The following is a 22,782-nucleotide window of genomic DNA, read 5'->3' as shown; positions in this document are numbered from 1 at the left end:
GCCTAAAACATATTCTGCCAAAACCAATTAAAACTCTTATTCTGTCAACCGCAACCTATCCAAGCTTGACTTGCTCCAACTTCCATGTAATTATTTTCGATCACATCTAAATGACGATCTTATCTCACCTATTATACTGGTGGTGGTTTTAACTTTAGCTATTGGTGATTCATCTGAATCAACTTTCTCGCAATTAGCTTTAATCTCGGGGTGAATAACATTAGGAGCGATGGTGATTGGGGTGGTTATAATGCATTGTTTTGCATAATCAAATCTGGGCACAATTCTGGAAACATCAGCATTTCTTAATGCATAAATTTGGTGAATTTGAGCCGGAGTGATGCAGTTGAACTTATCTCTCAACTGTGGTGGGATATCGCGTGACATGTTACTGGAGAAGCAAGAAGAAAGAGAAGAGAGAGAAGAAAGAAAGAAAAGAAAGGGGGTGATTGTGGTAATTTCTTTGTACAAAGTTTGTGGTTTTCAAATGTGCTGATTCTTGTGTTGGAATATCAAAATAAATTTGCAACTAAATATATACAACTATATACAGTAAATATAAAACCAATGCTATAACTTTTAATTTTTATATACACAGATACACTCATGCATTAGTATGTTAGTGATATGCTACTGTAGTCTATATTGAGTGAGTGTTTGCTTGTATGATCTGCAGTAATTTGGTATAGTTAAAACACTAAACACGTAGACACAAACAGGGATGCCAGGTTAGCTTTACATAGACTAAAATTAAACACAGAAAATAATACATTGTTTAATGGTAAATACAACATGGCCACTTCTGTATATATCAGTACCTACTCTGTGGTACGTGCTAGTGTTGTTTAGACTAGAGCTACTTCAAATAAAAGAACTTTGTTTTGTTCTGTATAATTTTTTGCAACAAAATTTATCCCTCTTTTAATCTTTGTTGAAAGCAAAAACTAAAGTCGCAAACAATCATTGTCGTAACAAATTATTCCAAGATGCACACACACACACACACACACACACACACACACACACACACACACACACACACACATTGGAATGGATTCAATCTATCAAGGGATGATTGACCATTATAATTGAGAAAAGGATCCAGAAAAGTCACAATAATTCAATAAGGTTTCCAATACCTTAGAAGAAACACCTTCACTTGCCATATTTTACCAACTTTAGTCATACGCGACAGCCCTGTATTGACCTTATACGACATTTTGCTGCAAAATCATATAAAAAAATCAAAACTGTTGGTGGAAATTATTAAAACCAAGGCATAAAAGACCACCTTACTTGAACATTTTCTCGTTTTATTAATTAACAATTAATCTATATATCGCATTAGAAAAACACCCATCCTTTTGTCTACCACCTGCGAGACTCATCACCTTCCGCCCACTGTCTTTCACTATACCCTAACTCTCTTTTTACCCTCTTGACAGTTTCAGGATCTCCCATATTCTTTCCAATGTTGTCACTAATTTTTATCGACGGGAAGCCATTTGCTTCACTCAACTTAATTACAATATTCAACGGTTGCGACTTTTCTCCTGTAGAAGTATTGACAAAATCATTCGTGAAAAAAGTTCCGATTCCAAAAGTGCTTAATAAGCCAGCTTGATCTGCCCTATGCTTATACTTTATGCATTTTTCCACGTTCAAAGAGTCACTAAAACAAATTGTTTTGGTGTGAGGCTCAATTCCTTGGTTCTTATAATGCTCCGCGATTTTGTCAGTATATAACTCTGGGTCACCAGAATCCTGTCTTACACCAGCATAGTCATCGATATAGGGTTTGGTGAAAGCCGCAAGATAGTTATCAGTGCCAAAAGTGTCAGTTAGTGCGAGACCAGCATACTTTGGAGTAAAAGTTGCAATCCAGTAATCCATGGCTAACTTATTTGCATGTATGTAGTCCTGCGTAATAGAAGCAATACCCATATACCACTCGTGTGCAACGGTCCCAATTGGTTGAAGATTATATTTTTTGGCAAAGAATACGTTGGAAGTACCACTAACGAACTTCGAGTCCAATTGTTCTGCCGTATCCTTGATCGCTTTAATAACAATCTCCTGTGCGTGAAATGAACGTCTTCTTCTCGTCCCAAACTCACTAAAATGACACTGAGCCGCATGGAGTTCCTCGGCCTTGCGAGTGGCAAGCTCAACTTGATGGTCATAGTTCCAATCAGTATCAACGAATCTAAAATACGCTTCAGAAATCAAAGCCAAGATAGGAATTTCGTACAATATAGTATCGTCCCAATTTCCCACTATCTCTAAACCAAAATTGCCCTTGGTTTCAAGGTATTTGATTTGGGAATTGGGGTTGAGTTGAAATGACCTCAAATAGTCCAAGTAAGCAGGAGGCAATTGTGGCAATGCTTTTCCCAAGTAATGTATCTCTTCATCCGAGAACTTGATATCTCCCAAGTGCAGTATTTGCATTTTTAGCCAATCTATAGATGCAGCATTGAGTTTCAAATCAGGTGTTCGATTTGTGTATTTGTATTTTACTGGAGTTCGAGGAAAATTCTTGTGGACAGCGGCATGCATGAAAATCTTGTAAAGATCCGTATCCAACAATGACGAGATAGCAAACTCGTCTTTACCAACTGGACTCATTTTGGAAATAATTATTCACGTATAGCACTAAACAATGCTTTCAAACACAGATCACCAGGATAAGATATGATGGCATTGATCCAGCACGATTTTTAATATTTGAATTTTTACTTTTTTCGTTTTGATTTTTCTCCTTCAATTCAACCAAAAAGATAAGGATCATCCGTGATCTTCAAATACGAAAAAAGAGACTTCAGTTTTGAACCAAGAGAATTTTAGAGTGTCGGAGATTTGGCGAAACTAGAGTTTCGATTTGCATATGATGTATGCCTTTAAGTAGTGTTTTTTGTAAGCTCATGGCCTGCGCGTTCGTTGATAAAGTTGTATATAACTCTAGGTACGTTTTCTTGACCGGAAAACTCTCGACGTATAAAGGAGTCACCTTTTAGCGATTTTAACGGAAGGGCTAACATGAAAGAATTGATGGCGGGGTCAACGCTGAGAGACACGATGCTGAATCTATATACCGCCATGCAATTTCTTTTTGGCAAAAAGTAGTGCAAATGCCTACGAAATATGATTTTCGCAAAATCGAAAAGTTAAACGTTGGAATTTATCAAAGAAGAGAGGCATCACCCCCATCACCCAGTGAGCTTGAGCAACAAGAATCATTCAGAGTCCATGTCATATACCAAAGAACAGGAAGCCGTTGTATTGCGAGTACTCTCGTACAAGGGCCACCAGTATTACGAAATATTGGAAGTCACCAAGACATCAACCGAATTAGAGATTAAAAAGTCGTACAGAAAACTTGCCATTAAATGCCATCCAGATAAGAATCCCCATCCGAGATCTTCAGAGGCATTTAAAGTGGTTAATAAATCGTGGGAGGTTTTGAGCGACCCACAAAAGAGACGCATATACGACCAAACTGGGACAGACCCCACCTCTAGAATATCGAACGCAAGCGCTACTGGGCAAGGGTTTGGCACATTTACGGGTACGCGAGGTTTTGCTAGTGGAGCGCATGGCCCCTTTGATGATGATTTGTTCAATATGTTTTTCGGCAATGGCGGAAGTCCTTTCGCATCTGGCCCTACGTTCACTTTTGGAGGCAATGGGTTTACTTTCCAGTCTTTCGGAGGAGGTGGTCAGGATCCATTCATGAGGCATAGGAGAACCACCAGGAGAGCACCGAGGGCTTCGCCTAATGCTCGTGCTCAAGCGGGAGATGAGTCGCAAGGTCCACAATCATTTTCAGAGGTTGTGAAGAATTTATTGCCACTTTTGCTTATATTGATTGTTCCTTTATTGTCTGCGTTATTCTCAAATGATTCATCATCACAATACTCATTCAATCGTACTCCAGAGTTCCATATAGAGCGGAAGACCCCAAAACACGGCATTCCTTACTTTGTCAACGATGATTTTGCCAAAAAAAACGAAAACAAATCGCGAAGGGAGCTCAAAAATTTTGGTTCCAAAGTTGAAAACATTTTTATTCAAGACAAGAGAGCCAAGTGCTCGCGAGAGCAAATCTATAAGGACAATTTGATTGAAGATGCTGTGGGGTGGTTTAGCACGGATATGCGGAAACTAGAACGTGCACAGAACATGCCAATGCCAAATTGTGATATATTACGCAGTTTAAACCTTATATAGACATTATACAGGACTACCTTTCTGTCAATTAGCATTCCACTTTTGGTCCGGGTGGAATTCCTCTAGAATCTATCTTTTGCTGTTTGATAAATGTCACCCCTCCCTGCCAAACGAGAATCTACTTTTGTCATCTCTCCCTTCCTCCTGTCGTATTTCATTGAAGCATCAAAGACGAAAACCCAAAGCTTATACAAACTAGATTGTGTTATCAGAGATCACAAATCTCCTAACCCATCCTCATCAGCTGGTTCATCGAAATAATGACTGAATGTGTAGACTGTTCCGAAAATTAAGACCCCACCAATTATGGTCAATGTTGCCGCTGTGGTGGTTAATATGAACGAATGGTGCAAAACAATTGGCAAGTAGAGTCCACTAACTAACAAGAAAGCTGACAAGAACTGTGCCAGTTCTGCCAATACGTTAGTATTGGGTGTGCTAAATGGATCAAAACTGGTGACTCTCCTTGTAATAGCCACAGGAAGGTATGCCACTGCAAATATGATTCCAATTACAATGGGAAACCAATTCCCATATATTCCTGCTAATATTACTAGCAAGAATCCGACAGATAATATAACTGAAAGTCCGATTATTCGATTTAGAGGATTTGTTTTGAAGTCTATTGAGTCCATTGTGGGGTGCAATTGTTTAGCTAGATAACAAAACTGAACAGGATTCTCAGTGCCATCTATTTTATTTTTGGTGACTTTTTTTTTCTTGTAAGTATTATGCCGAGTTATCTCAACAGTTTATTCCCCCATTTACACTACACAATTATTCTACCAAACGCTTGGAAAACATGGCTCAGTCAAAGCATGAAGACGCCAAAGGATCCAAGTCCAAAGGGCAGGATAGAAAGAATACTGTGGCATCCCCACCAGGGTTCGATTCAAAACCACTCGAACGCACGAAACAGACCACACAAAGAGACCACAAGAGAGATTTGGATGAATTGAAATCAAAGAAAATATGGGAGCTTGCAATTGGGCCAGCCAAGTCTATCCCGATGAACGCGTTTATGAGCTACATGACTGGAAATTCATTACAAATCATTCCAGTGACGATGACAATAATGTTGCTATGGAATCCCCTTAAATCAATCTTTAACGATCTCAACCCGACGTTTCTGAAATTGAAAACAGACGACAATCTGCAGCTTATTGTGTTTGCCAAGTTGGGATTTATATTCTTTCAGTTGATGAATATGTCAATTGGTATCTACAAATTGTACACAATGGGTCTTATACCTCATCTGGAAGCAGACTGGCTAGCATGGTTAGAGATAGAATCTTCACTCAACACGTTGTATAGTTGAGATATGCATGTCTCTAAATAGCTACTTTGACGTCTTATCATAAATCTGCTGCAAATTGAACTTGCTATACTTCAAGTAGTTTTCCACAACACTCATGCCTATATTGTTCTTGTAGCATTCAACAATGATTAACTTGTCATAGTTTTTCAAATCCACAGTATGTCCGTGGTCACGTCCTACTGTTTCAGCCACCGCTTTAATAATTGCTTCGGAGGTGAGTGTATCAAAGTTCTTTCTCGACACTTGAATGGCAAACTTGACAGGTTCTTGGTCTTTGCCATGGAAATGCTTCTGCAACACACGTTTCGACAAATCTTTCAAATGTTCCTCTGTATCACCTGTTGCGCTACATGAATCACTAATTGGAGTGAGTTTTTGAGTGGTCCTGGTTGTCTTGGTGCCCGACTCATAGCACTCTTCTACATACTTCTGGACAAGCACAGCTGGATCTATGGGCTTCCGAGTCTTTATAAACACCACACACTCGACATCAATATCGATTGGTTGCAAATAATTCGCCTTCGGATTCGTTTTCGCTTCTTCCATCTCTGAAAGTTCTAGTTGAATCTTTTCTTCTATTGATAAGTCACCAGTTTCTTCTTTGTCCTTGCTGATCCCTTCATGGAGATTAAAGTACTCGTGTATTTTTTCAGAAAGCACGTTCATAAGTTCCAGGCGACACTGTTGCTCCTTCCTTCGAGGGCACGTCGCATATATCCCCGCAGTGTTGGGGTCTAGTAGCTTTGCCCCACCCTTGAACCTCTTCCCATTTCCCTTGGCGTAATGTTCATGCTTTCTTTTGCTCATAGTCTGTAAAATTGATCATCGAAAGCATCATCTTAATTTCAGAAAAAAAAAAAACCAGAAAACAAAAACAATCAACAAATCTCTATGAATTACGCGGTTATCAATGGACAAACATATAGCGACCACCACACCTTCAACTTGGACGTAATTTGACCTCAATTATCAAGAAAAGACATCAATATACCACTTCACCTTGCTACAAATAGAACTCCTTTTATTCCCATCGCTTCCCTATATGACCACAACTGTCTTGATTGCCTATTATCATGCTGACCTTACCTTTAGATCTCGTACTTCATATCGTTGACGTTGGTGATTTGAGCATAAAAGATGTATTTAGTCTTTATAATGCCAACAGGTTGCTAAAACAGAAGCTACTGCATCCGTATTTTTGGAACGTTCTTTACAAGAGGCTGTTTGGAAGGATATATTCACAGTTGGAAATAGAGACTGATCCCGAAAGCTACTACACAGCATCCTGTGCCATTTACAAGTGTCTGCTTGAGTTGGAGTCATCACTAAAGCTTCTTGATGAACAATGTATATCTACGCATCCCAAGCATATCACTAGGGATGCTATTGCCAACTTGCCGTGGACGAATGAACAATATCAGCGGTACTCATTAGATGTTAATTACCTACCGATATTACTTAAAATGTTCGAGCTTGAGGATGCCGTTCTTCGAAAGAAATTGAAAGCTGAAGAAAAAGGCTTCGATTTTTTCAAGGCTTCTGTCATTGAACATTTGCTATCCAACCAGTTGTACAACATAGGCCTTAAAAACGCGAGGCGCATTAATTCGCAAGAACAATCACCCCTGTCCTACGAGAGTATGCTTTTTAATTTAAGCTTACTCGAAAGCAAAAGCTATTGTCATTTTCACTACCGCCGGCGCTTTTTGAAACAAAAGATAAAGTTGCTCGAGAAGTTTTTGAAACCCTCCATTGTCCAAACATACAGCACCTTGAACAACGATGCTGCCAAGCGTCGACTTTACCTGCATTACACGCGACAAGGCTTGCAACTCTTGTTAGCGTCAATGGAATCACGAGTGTGTCGAGAACATTCAGGAATCATTGAAAATTTTGATATTTTGAAATTATACAGTGGGAAATGCAAGGCTCATCCGTATCTTTTGTTTGCCATTGCGACTAAAATCTTGTACGAAGGATGGAAGCATTTTGGCCTCGAGGTTCCGGATCCAGTCGAACCTCCTATTTGCACTCCATGGTGTGTGATTTACCAAGATATTTATTTCGACTACGTGAATCTGAAATTGTCATTCCACAAACATGAATTTGATCTGCACGGCGTATACAATATCCGTCAACTGATGTCATATTTGTTTCAGTTGTTTGATCTTTCTCGTGGATTGAAGAGCTTGAGGAGAACTGCTGATTCCACAAAAATTTTGTCAATTGTAGGTGTTGAGGACACTTGCACTGATCTGAACTTTATCACGAAAATGAAATTTTCACGCCAGAGCTTTAGCAGCACGTTCAAGTTTAGTCAATTTATGGAACATCTCGGAGAAGAGGATGCGCCACTTCATCAAGTTGTTTTCGAGCATAAAAGCGAGGTTTCTAAGGCCAAGGATCATGTCAACACCCAACAGTTGCATTTGAGAGGCCTCGTGATAAGAACAAGACACAATCAAGCAGCAGTGATTCTAGGTACTAACGAATCATTTTGCAAAATTTTAACGATTGGTGGAACCGTAGAAACGGTAAAAAGTGGTTTTGTAACACTGTGGGTGTTTAACAATGTACTAGAAATCAACACATTCGTTCGCTTAATAGGGTTTAACTTGTTGTTCAGTGCAGGGTTTAGAAGTCTTGAAATAGACTTGGAAACAGGGTCTATAACATTCGTGTCATGCCAAAATATACCAGATACATCGCGTATGTAGCAGATTAAACTTTATAATTGAAACTGTAAATACTGAGGTTTCGTTTTTCGATTTCCGGTAGCGCTCTAAATGCTTGCGATGGAGGAGTTATGACGTTATCGTATATCGCATTCAAAGTTTGTTTTATAAAAAAGGGGTGATTTACATATTCTCAATTAGACCTAAATTCTACTGAAACTGTATTCAATCCCGTCATTAGCAAGAGCATTATTTCCTCCTGTCAAACATGCTAAACACAGTCAAGAGATCCGCATTGCGCTTTAGAAAAGTTCAACCTAATTTCAACATTACTAGATTCAAACATGTTTTGGGTATAGACTTGGGTACCACAAACTCCGCAGTAGCTTATGTAGGCTCTGATAAAGAGCCTCACATCATTGAAAATGAGGAGGGGAAAAGGACCACGCCATCCATTGTGGCTTTTGATAACCAAAAGACGTTGGTTGGAATACCCGCAAAGCGGCAAGCCGTGATCAACCCTCAAAACACCTTTTTCGCAACGAAGCGGTTAATTGGAAGAAAATTCGAAGACAGTGAAGTGCAAAGGGATATTAAAAACGTGCCTTATCGAATAGTTCCAAACAAGCAGGGAGACGCAGTGCTAAAGACTTCTACAGATCGTGAAATAAGCCCTTCGGAGATTGGAGGTTTGATTTTGCAAAAGATGCAGCAGATTGCAGGAAAGCAATTGGGAGAATCCAACATTAATCAGGCAGTTGTCACAGTGCCAGCTTATTTCAACGACAGTCAAAGGCAGGCCACCAAAAACTCAGGCAGGACTGTTGGTTTGGATGTACTTCGTGTCATTAACGAACCTACCGCAGCTGCACTTGCATACGGGTGCGATAAGTCTAGGAGAGAGGGTGTCGTTGCCGTTTTTGATTTTGGTGGGGGCACTTTTGACATTTCCATTTTGGATATCGAAGATGGCGTCTTTGAAGTGCGAGCCACTAACGGGAATACACATTTAGGTGGTGAAGACGTTGATATTATTTTATTGAAGCGCATTATTGAAAGCTTTAAGAAGAAATATGGAATTGACTTGTCTAAAAACGAGCTAGCCGTGCAGAGGATACGAGAGGCTGCAGAAGATGCAAAAATCGAGTTGTCTAAGGTGAAGGAAACCGAAATTAATATACCATTCATCTACGAAGATAAGCACATTAAATTCAACCTAACTGAAGATGAGCTTGACGATATGTCAATGCCTATTATAGAGCAAGTAATAGAGCCAGTAAAGAAATGCGTGAGAGATGCAGAGCTTAAATTTAAAGATGTCGACGAAATCCTTTTGGTTGGAGGTATGACTAGAATGCCCAAGATCAGGAAGGTTGTCGAGGAGCTATTTGGTAAGAAACCAAGCACAGCTGTCAACCCGGATGAAGCTGTAGCACTCGGTGCTGCGATTCAAGGAGCTGTTTTATCTGGTCAAGTGAAAAATGTGGTGTTGCTTGATGTCACCCCCTTGTCGTTGGGAATCGAAACATATGGTGGAATATTTAGTCCTTTGATACCAAGGAACTCAGCAGTACCTATCAAAAAGGAGCAGATGTTTTCCACGGCTGTAGATGGACAAACTGGGGTCGAACTACGTGTTTATCAAGGTGAGAGGATGCTTGTAAAGGACAATAAGTTGATTGGCCAATTCAAACTATCAAACATACCTCAAGGCCCCAAGGGTACCCCGCAGATTGCGGTTCAGTTCGAGATTGATGCGGATGGTATTATTAAGGTCAGTGCATCAGATAAAACACCATATCCTAAGGACTCTCCTCACTACGGAAAACCAAATACTGTGTCCATACAAGTCACTGAAGTGGGGTTGACCGATTCAGAAGTTGAAAAAATGATTCAAGAGAGCAACAGGAATAAAGAAGCAGACGAAGAGATGAGAAAATACTACGAGCATGCATCGAGAGCAGAGATCCTTTGCACTGATACCGAGATTGCTTTGATACAGTTCGGTGACATGATGGAGAGCTCAGAGAAGGAAAACATTAGAGCCTACATTAACCAAATAAAAGAATGCATCGAGGATATAAGAAGTAACAAGAAGCTACATGATCCCAAATTCCTCAACGATAAGCTTAATGAGATGCAGAAGGAATGCATGGACGCAATCAAAAAAGTTGCCGTCAAGCAACAAGAGCAGGAAGGAAAGTAAATAGTCTTTTTTTTTTTAGAGAACAGTTTGAATACTTTATTACTTCTAAACTTACTCATCTGTATCCATTCTGTCGCCCTGCGCGGGTTCCTCTCCTCTGTCTTGAGCGGTTTCGTCAGCTGCTGTTTCATTTCCCCCTTCGTTCTTGTTCTCATCATCACCATCAGTTCTATTTCTATCATTTGTGACGGAATCTAGCTTGTCTAACCATTGCTGCACATCTTCGTCATCATAAGAAGTATACGGTTGTCCTTTACCTACAACAGCGACACTTGTGTTTTTAAACGTTAATTCAACATCTTGACTCAAAGTGTCTCTCAAAGCGTATAACCCATGTACAATCAACTTTTCAATTGAATCAGAGCCCCTGATCTCTTCCAAGTTCCTTTCCAAATAGGTACGAGCTGCTTGTGACCTGGCACCAATAGCAGCACCGAAATATTCGAGGACTGATCCCGATGGCTGGAATTCCAACAAATGTGCACCAGTCTCATCGTACCCTGCAATTAACAATCCCACTCCGTATGGTCTAGAGCCATAGCTTTGAGTATTTTCCTGTGCCTTATCGGCGATTGTCAAGGCTGCTTTATGGGTCTGGATTGGGCGATTGAAAATCATTTTAGATTGCATTGCTTGTTTCCTCAAAAAGTTGGATAATACTCGCGCATCGGGGGCTAAACCAGCCAATGCAACTCCCATATGGTCGTCTATTTTGATGATTTTCTTTTGGTATGATCCCAATTCCTCGGCATTTCTCTTCAAGGCCACAAGTACAACATAGTCTTTCGATGTTAAACCAACCGCTGCGCTTCCTTGTTTGATTGCTTCTAACGCATACTCAACCTGGAATAAACGGCCCGTAGGGGAATAGGTAACAGAATCGTTGTCGTAGTTGTTTCTAAACATAGTTGGTTGTGGAATTCGTTGCCGTTGTTTGACAGTGGGTTTTCGCCACTACAAAAATTGGAATCAGTTTTCAAAAAGCTCTCTCGCCTACCAGCCGGGAGCTACCATCTTGGGTAATGGGGTAATCAAACACTGCGTCGTTCATCTTTGTGAGAAACTTCTGAGAAACATATGACTTTGATATAGAGTCAGTGTAACTAGAGATAAATGGGGGTCTTCAAGTTTAATCTTCAATGTCAAATAAGCCAATTGTACAAGAGAATAATTAACCTGCAGTCCGCCATTAAAGGCATCAATTTCGAAAGTTAAGCATATGGAATCAAACTTACTCGTGGGTCAGTGGGTGGGTGTTCCTGCATAAGTTAAACACACCTGTCTTCCCCTTCCCTTCCCAGGAAAATGAATCTACACTGTGCTGGCTATTATTGCTCCGAGAAATGTTAATAAATTTCGCCATCATTTTAAAAGTTATTGTGGGTATAAAAAAGGACAGCAGAAAAAAAAACAACGTACTTACTCGTATCTTACCTCCTCTGAATAGCCAGTACACATCAGTAATCTACATTAAACACACAGCTATGGTATCAGCAGAATTTGAAGAAAAAGTATGTTGACAACTGTGTCTGGGCTCAATTGAGCTGGGTTAACGGCCCCGAGAACATTAATTATAGAATACTAACATAGTCACTCTTGCTTTAGGCAAACACCGTGTCCAATTTGGCCAAAAGACCAAACGATGACGAATTGTTGAAGCTCTACGGTCTCTACAAACAAGCCACTGTTGGTGATAACTCTACAGACAAGCCAGGTACCTTTGATTTTAAGGGTAAATACAAGTGGCAAAGTTGGAAAGACTTGGAAGGAACTCCACAAGAAGAAGCAGAAAAGAAGTACATTGAATTCGCAGTGGAATTGATCAACAAATACAACAATTAAAGACCATCAAGGATTGTTGGTGATCTATAGTTTAACCTGAGTTAATAAACTAACTTTTAAAGATACATCCCAGTCTATTTCTATTTCTATTAAAACTATTTACTCTCTCTCTCTCTCTCTTCACAATCGCATCAATTCATCACGGACGAGTTCGTAACACCCCAAAAAAATTGCTCCACCACAACTGATCCAACATGTTCGCGGTACAACACCTTTCCAAAAACTGGACCACCCTTCCTCACGAATTAATTGGGAGATCATATGGCCAAAGTTGATCCTGTTGGTGCTCAACATGATTCTTGTCTTGATCACATCTAATGGTGTAGTGAGTGCAGCTGCAACTCCTCCAGCTATCATTCCACAAATCGCTCCTTTCAAACCCATAGAAGCAGGCTCCAAACGGGCTCCACTGTTAGTCGACCACGATTTAGACTTTAACCACTCATAAAGTGGGAATTGGATAATGGTGAATGGGATTTCCCTCATTATTGTGCTATTCCAGCCACGATATAGCCCCCTAATTACGCCATTTTGCTGGCTGTTGTTCATTAATATATGCTTAAAGTTGGACCAACTAGAAGTCAATCCCATGTGACTTGCCTGTGTTCGTTGTTTAATGACTTCTGCTGGCACTCGCACAATACAAGCCATGATTTCTCCTACCGATGCGGCGACCATGTGACGATAGCCTGGTGAAGAGACATAAGGTTGCAATTTTCGTTTTATCGTATCGTACGTGACAAAAAATAACGACGCTGATGGTGCAGACGCTATTACACACGACCCAAGCCCCCGGTATATTCCCTTGTAGCCCCCATTGCGAAAAAACCCTCCCTTTGCTTGTAATCTAGTTTTGATGGTGTCAATGGGGAAGAATGCGACATCGGTGGCTGTTCCAGCACAAGCACCACTCTGAATACATTGATGTTAGTACTTGAATCTCACACGGAGTGACAAATAGTCCTGCTCTAAAACAAACTTAAACATACAATTAGTGATACGACGAAAGTAGGTTCGGAAGCCTGCACCATGGTGATGAATAAAATGTATATAAGAGGTTGGTGAGGTTCAGAGATTTATTTATTTATTTATTTTTCAGTTGAAATGTTTTGCTTCAGGTCGTCGGTTGGCAAAAACAAATGTTAAACGAACATACATAGAAATTCACCGTTTTAAGGTGTGTTTTGTGGGGAAGAAAGTGGTCTAGAGTAGCTGTTGTGAATATGATATGATGGTGAAAGCATTTACACAAGGTGCTTTCTTAATTGGTCTTTTGCTCTTGTGCGAGAGCTCAGTTCTCGAAGCAAACAATCATGTTGACTAAAATACAACCAGTTTCAGATGGGATAAGTTTAGGAAATCATTTATGTTTTTTGAATCGAAGTCAGTCTAATCAAAGGTGGATTATTATTTAAAAGAACAACACAATGGGTTTAGAGAGTCTCTCAATCGCAATTTGGTAGCGTCACCCGAATTTTATTTTCCTCCTCGTTTTCCTCCTCGTTTTCCTCCTCGTTTTCCTCTTCTTAAAAATCTCTCCTCCCCCCTTTTTAAACTTCTCTTGCTTTTGCCATTTTAACCTGTATTTACAAACTCAAATTACAATGTTGAAATTGCTACCAACAACATTACGCTCAGTCACAACAAAGAGAGCTGCCATTCAATCTTCCAGGTTGAGATCAAGCATCTTGCTTAAATCATGCCCTAAAACAGTTGCTGCCATCTCAACAAGATCATTCCACCAAACTTTGGTTAAGTTTGACCAAACCCCCGAATCAGCTTTGAATGAAGTTGTTAAAGCAGAGAGCAAAATCTCTGAAGCCATTCCAAATGAATTGGATCAAGTGTACCAAGATTTTTTGAGCACTAGTGGGTTCGAAGTTGTATCTACACCAGGTACCGCTAGTGTTGAATTGGTGAAAAAGGACGCTGATACAGGAAATGTCTTGCATGTATATTTTGATATTGATGAAGTCACTGACATTCCAACTGAGGATTTGGCTGCTTTGGAATCTGGTGATTTGGAAGAAGAGGCAAATCAGTTGGACCAGTTATTGTGTAACGTCAAAATTCTTGTGGAAAACCCATCAAACAATTCAGGTTTGTTTTTGAACTTGTTTTTGCAAAACACCGAGTCGTCTTTTATGATTGATTTTGTAAATGTTCAAGAGGATGTGAACTCTTTTATTAGTGCCGTCAAGAATGAAAATGAATTCATTGACAAGTTCAAGTATCAAGGACCAAAATTTGCCGAGTTGGATGAAAGCTTGCAAACTGAATTTGAAAACTATTTGGTTGCAAAGGGTATTGACAATGAATTGGCTGATTTCATTGTCGCTTTCAGCGACTACAAGGAAGAGAGCGAATACAGAACTTGGCTCAATGCTGTTTCCAAATTTTTAAACTAAGTGTGTAGTATCACCTAAAGCATGTATATAAGAGAAATGAAAGGCAATATTTTATAACGTCTGAGAAGCTAAAGATGGTATTAAAAATGCGGGTTACAGCCTCTTTATCTGTAGTATATCCCTTATCATCAAAGACAAGACTTCATCAATATCATTCAAGCAATCAATGGCCATGAATCCACATCTCCATTCCTCACTTAACTTCTTACCTTCAGATATCAATTGTCTCGAAGCTAAGTTGCTACTGACATGAGTACAAATTATCCAGACTGGCGGCGAGTTCGTTTTGAATTCCATTTTTGTTGTATCAGATTCGGCAATATTTGTCTTCCAAATGCTTTTAAAAGCATTCTTGAATGAAAACACGTCTTCTTCTTGGCCACGTTTCCAGTTTTCTCTAAATGAAGTATACTCCTCCCATGCGTCATCAAGGGCTGCTTTCATAGAAGGTAAAAGATTGAAAGTATGATTTTTGGGTAACCTACCCATGTCTCCATCGTCATATCCTGGCGGTGCAAAGCTTGGGATGGCACTGTAGACAAAGAAATAGCCATTGACGTCTCCATTCAATTCGCTAGCACCACTAGCCACTAAAAGTGGACTAGTGGAGACTGGTCGTCGTGGCTCATTGGCAAGATTGTGCAAGACATCTTTGTCGAGATTTGTATATAGTGAAGCCTCAAGGTAAGGAACTATCTGGGCTGGATTGTAGCTGGGGGTATCTATAAGCTCAACCAACATGGGCCTAATTTCACCTGAAGTGGATACTGAATAGTATTCATTTTTATTAAAGATGCTCTTACTAGTTGCAGCGGTTCGAATGCTTGAAGGCAAATTCAAATATTCATTTGACGTCAATGTTTTACCCTGCAATATTTGCTTAGCACTTTCTGATTCTGGTTCGTAATTGAATAGGTTGGGGTTGAGCTGGGTGGTTGGATAATAAGTATCTCGGAAATTACCCAAGATTAGTTTGGAGATTATTGATGTTTTGCCCGATTTGGCTCCTCCAAGAAAGGCAAGTCGTATGGGGTTTGAAAGGTTCAAAGGCTTTAGTGAGTCATGTAGTTGACGAGGATCTGTTTTTTTCGGCACTGTTGTCATGTGGCATTGATTGCTCGTGCTCTAGCTTCCTTTGTCTAAACAAAAGTTTATTCGAATAGAGAGAGGTCTTTGTTGTTGATCTCAACTTTTGTGTTATCGCGAAGTTGAACTCCGATTCATATGAGATCCTTTTGTGAATGCTAATGCCATACTAGTAATAGCACAACAGGGGTGATAGAGTGTATACTAGATTTGGCCAGATGATTCTCCTATTTTAGGTATAGTTGCCAATGCGTCACTTTGCTGGGGAGCCTAACGTAAGCTAAATATAGTCGAAAGGGGCACACGATACGACATATAAGCGAGATCCTTCCCCGCAAAGATAAGAGATTTGAGAGCAACTGTCAGAATCGGGTTAACACAAGAAATAGTTACCAAAACTAGAGAAGGAAAATGTTTACAATTGCTTAGTGTATATCGACTAAAGCGCAGGCAATTAGGGATCACGAACTCCACCCGAATATGGTTCTGCATAAAGTTTTCCATATGTTGCTAACCCTGGAAGTCTGCAACAAAGTACTTTTTACGACGTAAGGGCAACATTGACTTTTCCAATGTCACCTCTATTCTAAGAACCAACAGACTGACTGTGTCCTTTGGTATAAAACAATCACCATAACTTCTAAATGTGGGAGCCTAAGTATATATGTTTATAGTAGGTCACGTGATTAGGGCTATAAACAGTCAAATTAATTTTTTTTCACCTTTGCCTAATTGAAAAAAAAATTACGCTTTATCGAGCCAAACTACACCCTAACAAGCTCCAACTACATATTAACCCACACAATGTCATCAGAATCATCAATCTCATACGCTGCATTGATCTTAGCTGACGCTGAGCAAGAAATCACCTCCGACAAATTGTTGGCCATCACCAAAGCCGCCGGTGCTCAAGTTGATTCCATCTGGGCTGATGTTTTCGCCAAGGCCTTGGAAGGTAAAGACTTAAAAGAATTGTTGTTCTCTTTCGCTGCTTCTGCTCCAGCTAGTGGTGCTGCCGCTGGTGGTGCTGCCGCTGGTGCTGCCGATGCTGGTGCTGCTCCAGCTGAAGAAGCCAAGGAAGAAGAAGATAAAGAAGAATCCGATGATGATATGGGATTCGGTTTATTCGATTAAGCAAAGATCTTGGCCGAGGAGAATAAGAGGAAGAGGAAGGAGGAGGAGGTGGTTTGTAAATGTTAGAATAACGAGTCATGTCACACATATCAACCATTTCTTTACAAATTCATTAGTGTAATATACATCAGAGGCATATATTTTTGTGCATGTTGAAATATTTTGTAGTAGTAACTTAACTTCTATACTCAGGATTTAACAGCAATTGAAGCTTTTGTCTTTAACTTTTTGACTCTTTTGTTCCCATTCACTGAGGATTCCGTCTTTACCGATTTAACTCTTTTAGTGGTACTCAATACACTCTCTTTCTCGTCCTTAGCAACTTCTTGCTTTATACTCACGCTAAAATCCACCTTATCATTAGCTTCAACTTCTTTCTTCACTTCAACAACATTAACCCCATTGTTCAAATCGGCTAAATCAGCAGCAAATAAGACCGACTGTGCCCAACCTGCATATTCACCAAATATATCTTGGAAAAACCGTCTTATATCATCATGCATCGCTTTATTCAAAGTCTTGGTCTCCCTCTTACCACCTTTGTATTTGAAATCACGCACAGCAATTTGGTAAACATGAGTGTCAATAGGGACAATATTCGATTTATCCAATGACATCAAACATATACAATCAGCCACTTTAGGACCCACCCCTGTCAATTGTAGCAAAAACTCATGTGCTTCTTCATACGATTCCTGGCGTAAACCATTCAATCTATCGAGATTTATTTGGGGGAATTTTTCATCATCAGTGAATTTGCAAGCCGTTTGGTAAATGTACTTGGCTCGATATCCAAACCCCAAATCACGTAATTTTGTCTCTACTGAAGGATCCGCTGATAACTGTTGAGGACTAGGGAAGGAATAAAATGAAATACCTTCGTAATCATTGATGTAGTTGCCAAAATGTATACATAAATTGTCACACATTTTCAGAATCCGTTTGACGTTGTTGTTTGACGAACAAATAAATGAGATTAAACATTCCCATGGATCTTGTCTTAGTGTACGTATACCACTGAATAAATCAAACGGTGATTGTTGCTTCACTTTAGTAGTGATATACGGGGCATGATTTAATTTCCAGTGTTGATACAAGTCAGTTAATTTAACATCGAGGGCAAAGTAATCTTCAATGAAACCAAGCGTGGAGTTGTCAATATCACAATTATCACGTGAATTACGTTGTTGCCTCTGCTGTTGTTGTTGTTGTTTAGCCATCACTTGTGAATAGTATATATAATCCTGATCCTGCCTTAACAAGACTATTCGATCCAGAATGGCAAATGACCATACATTGTTTATACTCTTCCATCGGAAGGTTTGACCACATCGTAACACTTTTGCTAAGCTTACTTCTGCTTCCTTGAGAGGTAGTTTATTCCATATAAGCTCCATCGTTGTTATAAAGTTCGTAAAGGATCTAGAGTGAGCACTCCATGCTTTTTTTCTTCTTTTTTTTTTTTTTTTTTTTTTTCTTCATATTTTCGATCTTATCGCTCTGCGTAACACGCGTCACTTCCTCAAACAGTAAAAGCCGCACACTACTACACAATACTAATGAATATCGTTATCTTTATTAAAAATAATACAAATGAAATTGATGCTAAGTTTTAATATTAAAATTTTTAAAAAGTTAAAGCCAAATTTTATTCAAAGTGACTCAGAAAGCTCCACACCCACCTCCTCGTTTGTTTCTTTAAAAATTTTCAAAATACTCCCGAACAAACAATGAGCTCCTTCTAAATCTTCTTTCCAGGTACTTTTCGAAAATCGCCTTGTGATTCTTTTCACCAAAACGGCAATTCTCCAACAATTGCTCTGCCAAAGGTCTCAACTGCCGTTCAGTATACCCACTATAGAACACATGTGGTTCTGTCCATTCACCACGATTCAATAACACTCGCGAAAGGTAGTGTGCACCAGCAGCTAACCAACTCGGTGACGAGGCTACAAATCGAGCATCCATTATAGTAATTTCCAAAAAGTATTTGGCCAATGTCCGTGTTTCGTAGTCGTAATCATCAGCTTTCGATGTGCGTCGAAGAAACGACATTGGTCCCGGCCATCCCATATCAAATTCGAGCACATCAATCATGAATCGTTCAGCTTTTAAAAAGTCATCTATGGTATAAGCATTATCAGCCATGAACGCCACTTCTTGTACTGTAGGACAATTAATTTCTTCATATTTAGCAGCAATGAAAAATGCCACTGCACCCACCAATTGAAATTTCGATAAGGAGACTTTACGCTTGGAAAGAAATCGGTCGATATAATTGACAGTGAGGAAAAGGGTTTCTGGAAGTAAGTTGAATTTGCCATGCACTTGAACCACCCAATCAATCAAAACTGCTCTCATACCCCATCTCAACTCATCTTGAAGACGATCCATGTAATAGGGATCGGGTTTATACCTTTCTTCCAAACTACGCATGTAATTGAATATTTCGGGAGCGTACTCAGCAACCATCGAGGCATCATAAGTATCTTCATCATCCTCATCCAATGTTGTTCGTGAATACTTGTCAACGATCCTTCGCAACTCCATTTTGATGGATAAGTCCCATAATGGTTTCATGGGAGTAATAGTTTCAGCACGATGCTGGCGGTTAGAATGCAGTTGTGCTTTTGAGAGAGCTTGTTCACGCTCCTCCTGCTGGTGCTCTTCATCCTGTTCGTGGGTGGACAATGTGTCATCCTGTTTTATTGTCGTTTCCATTGAAACCTCCTTTTCTGTTTGTACGTCGTCGTCCCTAGTGTAGTACTCATCTACACCATTATCTCTAGTATTGCTCTGCTTGACAACTGTTTGGATTCCCAATTCATCGTCACCATCATCAGCAGCACGGACATTACTATAACTAGTGTTGTATATTTCATCATCAGTAAACTCCTCCTCATCTAACTCCTCCTTAAAATGCATTTCGTATGTGTCATGGGAACGTAATGGTTGCTGCTGGTGCTGGTGTTGGTACTTTGCCTCATCATGTATTCTGTTGTGCAGCTGTTGATTTTCCTGGTGCAGGTACTTGTGTTGTTGATGTTGTTGTAAATGCAATTGTGGTTGTGGTTGTGGTTGTGTCAGCAGCGGGTTTCGATTCTCCTTATCATCACTAGATTCCACTGCTTCATCAGACGTACTTTTCGGTTCTTCATCGTTATCACCAAAGCCAAAACCATGTTCTTTACGCAACACCTTCTCCAATCTTGGTTTCTTGTAGAGATGGAGATTTTGTGTTGCTTGTTTGTAGATTTCTAATTTTGTTTGACTCAAAGTTGTACCTGAAGTAGCTACGCCACTGCCAATACTGCTGCTGCTATTGCTACTGCTGTGCTGGTGGTGAGAATAAGGGTATGATTGTTGAAATTGTAGATGCGGTTGCAGATGATGCTGCTGCTGTTGTTGTTGTTGTTGTTGTGACTTGAGACGCGACTTGTAATTCTCATGAGCTGTTAAATCACTCAATGCTTCTCTATGCAGTGAACCCAAATGTGAGTCAGACAGTCTTGTCGACTTGTAAATTGATCCAGATGCGGTTTTGGTGTGGTTGTTGATGATGTTTCCATTAGCATTAGCAATACCATTAGCATGAGCACTAGAACTACTACTGCTAGTTAGATTATAAATATCTGATTTAGTCCTGAGATGGTGACTTGGTTTGTTCTCATCATTGACAGTTTTGTAAGACCTCATTGTTGGTGGTGATGATGGTTGTGCTTGTGGATGGCGATGTTGTGGTGGTTGTTGCTAAAAGGAAGATCAACAGATGATATGCTGGAAAAAAAAAAAGATTTAGTCAAGTTTAATTAATCAATTGAATGTGTGTGTCTGTGTGTGAAGTAGATTGGAGAGTAAGGTGTTGGAGTGTTTGGACTCCTATGCTGTATATCAATGTAATAAGAGTTGGCGGTGGTGAAGGTGGTTGTTGTGAGTTTTAGTTAAAAAATTTTTAATGTGTGTTGTTTATTGTTGTTTTGGTTGTTGTTTTGGTTGTTGTTTGTTGTTGTGTGTTTTGTGGTGTATTTGTTTTTTTTTTTTTGGTGTCTCTGTGTGAATGTTTTGGTTTTTGACCAAAACTGTACAACTCTGAGAGGGTGTATATAAAGTAAACAAATAACAATAAACAAGAAGAGAAACAAACAAATAAAAAGGACACGGATTAAAGAAAGAAGATCTTATAAAGGTGGAGAGTGGAGGTGGATTAGACTGGGTGATTCTATTCCCAATCAAACGTACAATATATACGTCGCTGGTAAGGTAATCACCCTCAATTATCTGCTGCCCTTACCGGACAAGTCCATAGGTCATTATTATTGCCGCAATTTTTGTCATTGCTTGCTAACAACCCATCATAGTCCACATCTCTTTTAAACAAAATTCCCCTTATAGTATGGTTTCCCCTTTTGTTCCAGTTATGAGCATCAATCTCTTCCAACAAACCTTGCTCCGAGTCCTCAAATGTAAAAGTGATATGAACATCACTAGCATATAATTCAATACACTGCAAAAACTTTTGCGTCAAGTTACCACTAATTAAACTTAATGATGGACAAAGCCGTAAATGATATGATTCTAATGGTTCTGAATCGTTGGTTATTGGGATATAATCACTGCGTGTCATAGTGGTATTTGTTAGTGGTGCTGAATCTAATAAACATTGTTGAAAAAGGGCTACATCAACTGCCATAACGATGCCCAAGGAAAAATTCATAGTTAACATTAATATTACCGCAAGTATGCAATCTATGCGGTTGTTGTCTAATACCCTGAATGCATGTGAGTGAGTTCCCTTCTACTTAGCCATGTCTGTAAATAAGTGTTTGCGACACCAAGCACGTGATTTGATGGCGTTATTTTGATTGAAAGTAAGTGGTAATGGACACCTGAACACAAACACTGCTTTGTAGTAATAAAGTAGTAGTGGTTAGTGGCTGTAGTTAAATTTTAAGAAAGTAGACAGGTAGTAATTTTCAAACATCTTTTTCTTCTTCTTTTTGTCCATTTTAGCATTGAATAAACTCTAAATAATATGGGCTCCTCATAATTAAAAGCTCAAAGCAGTAGTTTTCAATTAACTAAAGTTGAAGTTGTTAATGTTGATGTGTACTCATCAGTGCCTTCACCATTAAAGTAATTTATCATACAGTTGACTGTGTGTGTAATATATTGCTTTTTTGGTAATTGTGGCAAAGTAAAAGCATTGAAATTCCGTGCCAATTTATGTACATACATACACAAAATACCTTAAACAATAGACGACAAACGTGGATATAATTGAAAAAAAGACAGAGAAATATGGAACCGAAGGGAAATAGTATTTTTCTGGAATATTTGCAAACAGAATAGGAGCAGGCAATAAGAGCAGCAGTTGTTTTCTCACTTTTTTTTTAATCTTTAACTCGTGGTACATTTTGTGCACCAAAGAAAAGCTATAAGTTCAAGTAAACACACACAACCACCCAATCACATGCGGAAAGAGGAAGACAAAGACAAAGAGTTCCAACAAACAACGTAACGTAACTTAAGCAAGCGTAAGATTAGACGGTGATAAAAAGATGTCAAAAAGAAGAACAAGGAGAAAGGTGACATAGTATTTCTTAATTTCTTTAATTTCTAATTGTATTTCCTAATTGGTAATAAACTCATTTTTTTGAAAACAATGGGGACACACAATCATTTTCTATCTATACATCTATCAGTATCAATCTATCTATTAATATCTATCTAAACACAATAAGAGTAGAGGGAGTACATCAGTTGATACATGCATAGTTATGAATCCATATGTATGGTATGTATCTATATCTATATACGTATATCTGTGAAGATACTGTAGGGCTTAGCTGTTACAAAAACATTACAACCACAAATACACACTAC

At 39.3% G+C, this 22,782-nt stretch overlaps 14 protein-coding genes across 14 annotated transcripts; 6 read left to right on the top strand and 8 right to left on the bottom strand. All coding sequences in view use genetic code 12, as the record gives it.

The window, feature by feature from the left end:
• Positions 1–90: 90 nt before the first annotated feature.
• On the bottom strand, positions 91–387 carry CANMA_000856 (uncharacterized protein; the record flags this gene model as incomplete). Its single annotated transcript, XM_051818252.1, has 1 exon — positions 91–387. One exon carries the CDS (start codon positions 385–387, stop codon positions 91–93), a length of 297 nt encoding a protein of 98 aa, XP_051673670.1.
• Positions 388–1,368: 981 nt separating this feature from the next.
• Positions 1,369–2,628, bottom strand: NPT1 (nicotinate phosphoribosyltransferase; the record flags this gene model as incomplete). Its single annotated transcript, XM_051818251.1, has 1 exon — positions 1,369–2,628. The coding sequence occupies one exon, from the start codon at positions 2,626–2,628 to the stop codon at positions 1,369–1,371; it is 1,260 nt and encodes a 419-aa protein (XP_051673669.1).
• A 621-nt stretch (positions 2,629–3,249) lies between these two features.
• On the top strand, positions 3,250–4,230 carry HLJ1 (type I HSP40 co-chaperone; the record flags this gene model as incomplete). Its single annotated transcript, XM_051818250.1, has 1 exon — positions 3,250–4,230. One exon carries the CDS (start codon positions 3,250–3,252, stop codon positions 4,228–4,230), a length of 981 nt encoding a protein of 326 aa, XP_051673668.1.
• A 215-nt stretch (positions 4,231–4,445) lies between these two features.
• CANMA_000853 (uncharacterized protein) lies at positions 4,446–4,865 on the bottom strand (the record flags this gene model as incomplete). The annotated part of the gene is made up of 1 exon (XM_051818249.1): positions 4,446–4,865. The coding sequence occupies one exon, from the start codon at positions 4,863–4,865 to the stop codon at positions 4,446–4,448; it is 420 nt and encodes a 139-aa protein (XP_051673667.1).
• A 167-nt stretch (positions 4,866–5,032) lies between these two features.
• CANMA_000852 (chaperone) lies at positions 5,033–5,548 on the top strand (the record flags this gene model as incomplete). Its single annotated transcript, XM_051818248.1, has 1 exon — positions 5,033–5,548. One exon carries the CDS (start codon positions 5,033–5,035, stop codon positions 5,546–5,548), a length of 516 nt encoding a protein of 171 aa, XP_051673666.1.
• A 21-nt stretch (positions 5,549–5,569) lies between these two features.
• Positions 5,570–6,355, bottom strand: CANMA_000851 (putative tRNA acetyltransferase; the record flags this gene model as incomplete). The annotated part of the gene is made up of 1 exon (XM_051818247.1): positions 5,570–6,355. The coding sequence occupies one exon, from the start codon at positions 6,353–6,355 to the stop codon at positions 5,570–5,572; it is 786 nt and encodes a 261-aa protein (XP_051673665.1).
• Positions 6,356–6,621: 266 nt separating this feature from the next.
• On the top strand, positions 6,622–10,429 carry CANMA_000850 (uncharacterized protein; the record flags this gene model as incomplete). The annotated part of the gene is made up of 3 exons (XM_051818246.1): positions 6,622–7,186; positions 7,373–8,257; positions 8,583–10,429. The coding sequence occupies 3 exons, from the start codon at positions 6,622–6,624 to the stop codon at positions 10,427–10,429; spliced, it is 3,297 nt and encodes a 1,098-aa protein (XP_051673664.1).
• A 51-nt stretch (positions 10,430–10,480) lies between these two features.
• PRE5 (proteasome core particle subunit alpha 6) lies at positions 10,481–11,335 on the bottom strand (the record flags this gene model as incomplete). The annotated part of the gene is made up of 1 exon (XM_051818244.1): positions 10,481–11,335. One exon carries the CDS (start codon positions 11,333–11,335, stop codon positions 10,481–10,483), a length of 855 nt encoding a protein of 284 aa, XP_051673663.1.
• Positions 11,336–11,913: 578 nt separating this feature from the next.
• ACB1 (long-chain fatty acid transporter) lies at positions 11,914–12,271 on the top strand (the record flags this gene model as incomplete). The annotated part of the gene is made up of 2 exons (XM_051818243.1): positions 11,914–11,940; positions 12,035–12,271. 2 exons carry the CDS (start codon positions 11,914–11,916, stop codon positions 12,269–12,271), a joined length of 264 nt encoding a protein of 87 aa, XP_051673662.1.
• A 120-nt stretch (positions 12,272–12,391) lies between these two features.
• CANMA_000847 (uncharacterized protein) lies at positions 12,392–13,302 on the bottom strand (the record flags this gene model as incomplete). The annotated part of the gene is made up of 2 exons (XM_051818242.1): positions 12,392–13,183; positions 13,261–13,302. 2 exons carry the CDS (start codon positions 13,300–13,302, stop codon positions 12,392–12,394), a joined length of 834 nt encoding a protein of 277 aa, XP_051673661.1.
• A 573-nt stretch (positions 13,303–13,875) lies between these two features.
• MAM33 (Mam33p) lies at positions 13,876–14,679 on the top strand (the record flags this gene model as incomplete). The annotated part of the gene is made up of 1 exon (XM_051818241.1): positions 13,876–14,679. The coding sequence occupies one exon, from the start codon at positions 13,876–13,878 to the stop codon at positions 14,677–14,679; it is 804 nt and encodes a 267-aa protein (XP_051673660.1).
• A 93-nt stretch (positions 14,680–14,772) lies between these two features.
• Positions 14,773–15,783, bottom strand: CANMA_000845 (uncharacterized protein; the record flags this gene model as incomplete). Its single annotated transcript, XM_051818240.1, has 1 exon — positions 14,773–15,783. The coding sequence occupies one exon, from the start codon at positions 15,781–15,783 to the stop codon at positions 14,773–14,775; it is 1,011 nt and encodes a 336-aa protein (XP_051673659.1).
• Positions 15,784–16,569: 786 nt separating this feature from the next.
• Positions 16,570–16,899, top strand: RPP1B (ribosomal protein P1 beta; the record flags this gene model as incomplete). Its single annotated transcript, XM_051818239.1, has 1 exon — positions 16,570–16,899. The coding sequence occupies one exon, from the start codon at positions 16,570–16,572 to the stop codon at positions 16,897–16,899; it is 330 nt and encodes a 109-aa protein (XP_051673658.1).
• A 188-nt stretch (positions 16,900–17,087) lies between these two features.
• Positions 17,088–21,523, bottom strand: CANMA_000843 (CLB4; the record flags this gene model as incomplete). Its single annotated transcript, XM_051818238.1, has 3 exons — positions 17,088–18,153; positions 18,629–20,649; positions 21,191–21,523. The coding sequence occupies 3 exons, from the start codon at positions 21,521–21,523 to the stop codon at positions 17,088–17,090; spliced, it is 3,420 nt and encodes a 1,139-aa protein (XP_051673657.1).
• Between the last annotated feature and the right edge of the window lie 1,259 nt (positions 21,524–22,782).

This window comes from Candida margitis (assembly GCF_024628925.1).
Source record: "Candida margitis strain CBS 14175 chromosome Unknown scaffold8, whole genome shotgun sequence".
NCBI lineage: Eukaryota > Fungi > Ascomycota > Pichiomycetes > Serinales > Debaryomycetaceae > Lodderomyces > Lodderomyces margitis.
Note: the sequence above shows the minus strand (reverse complement) of the source record. Positions and strands in the feature narration are given on the sequence as shown.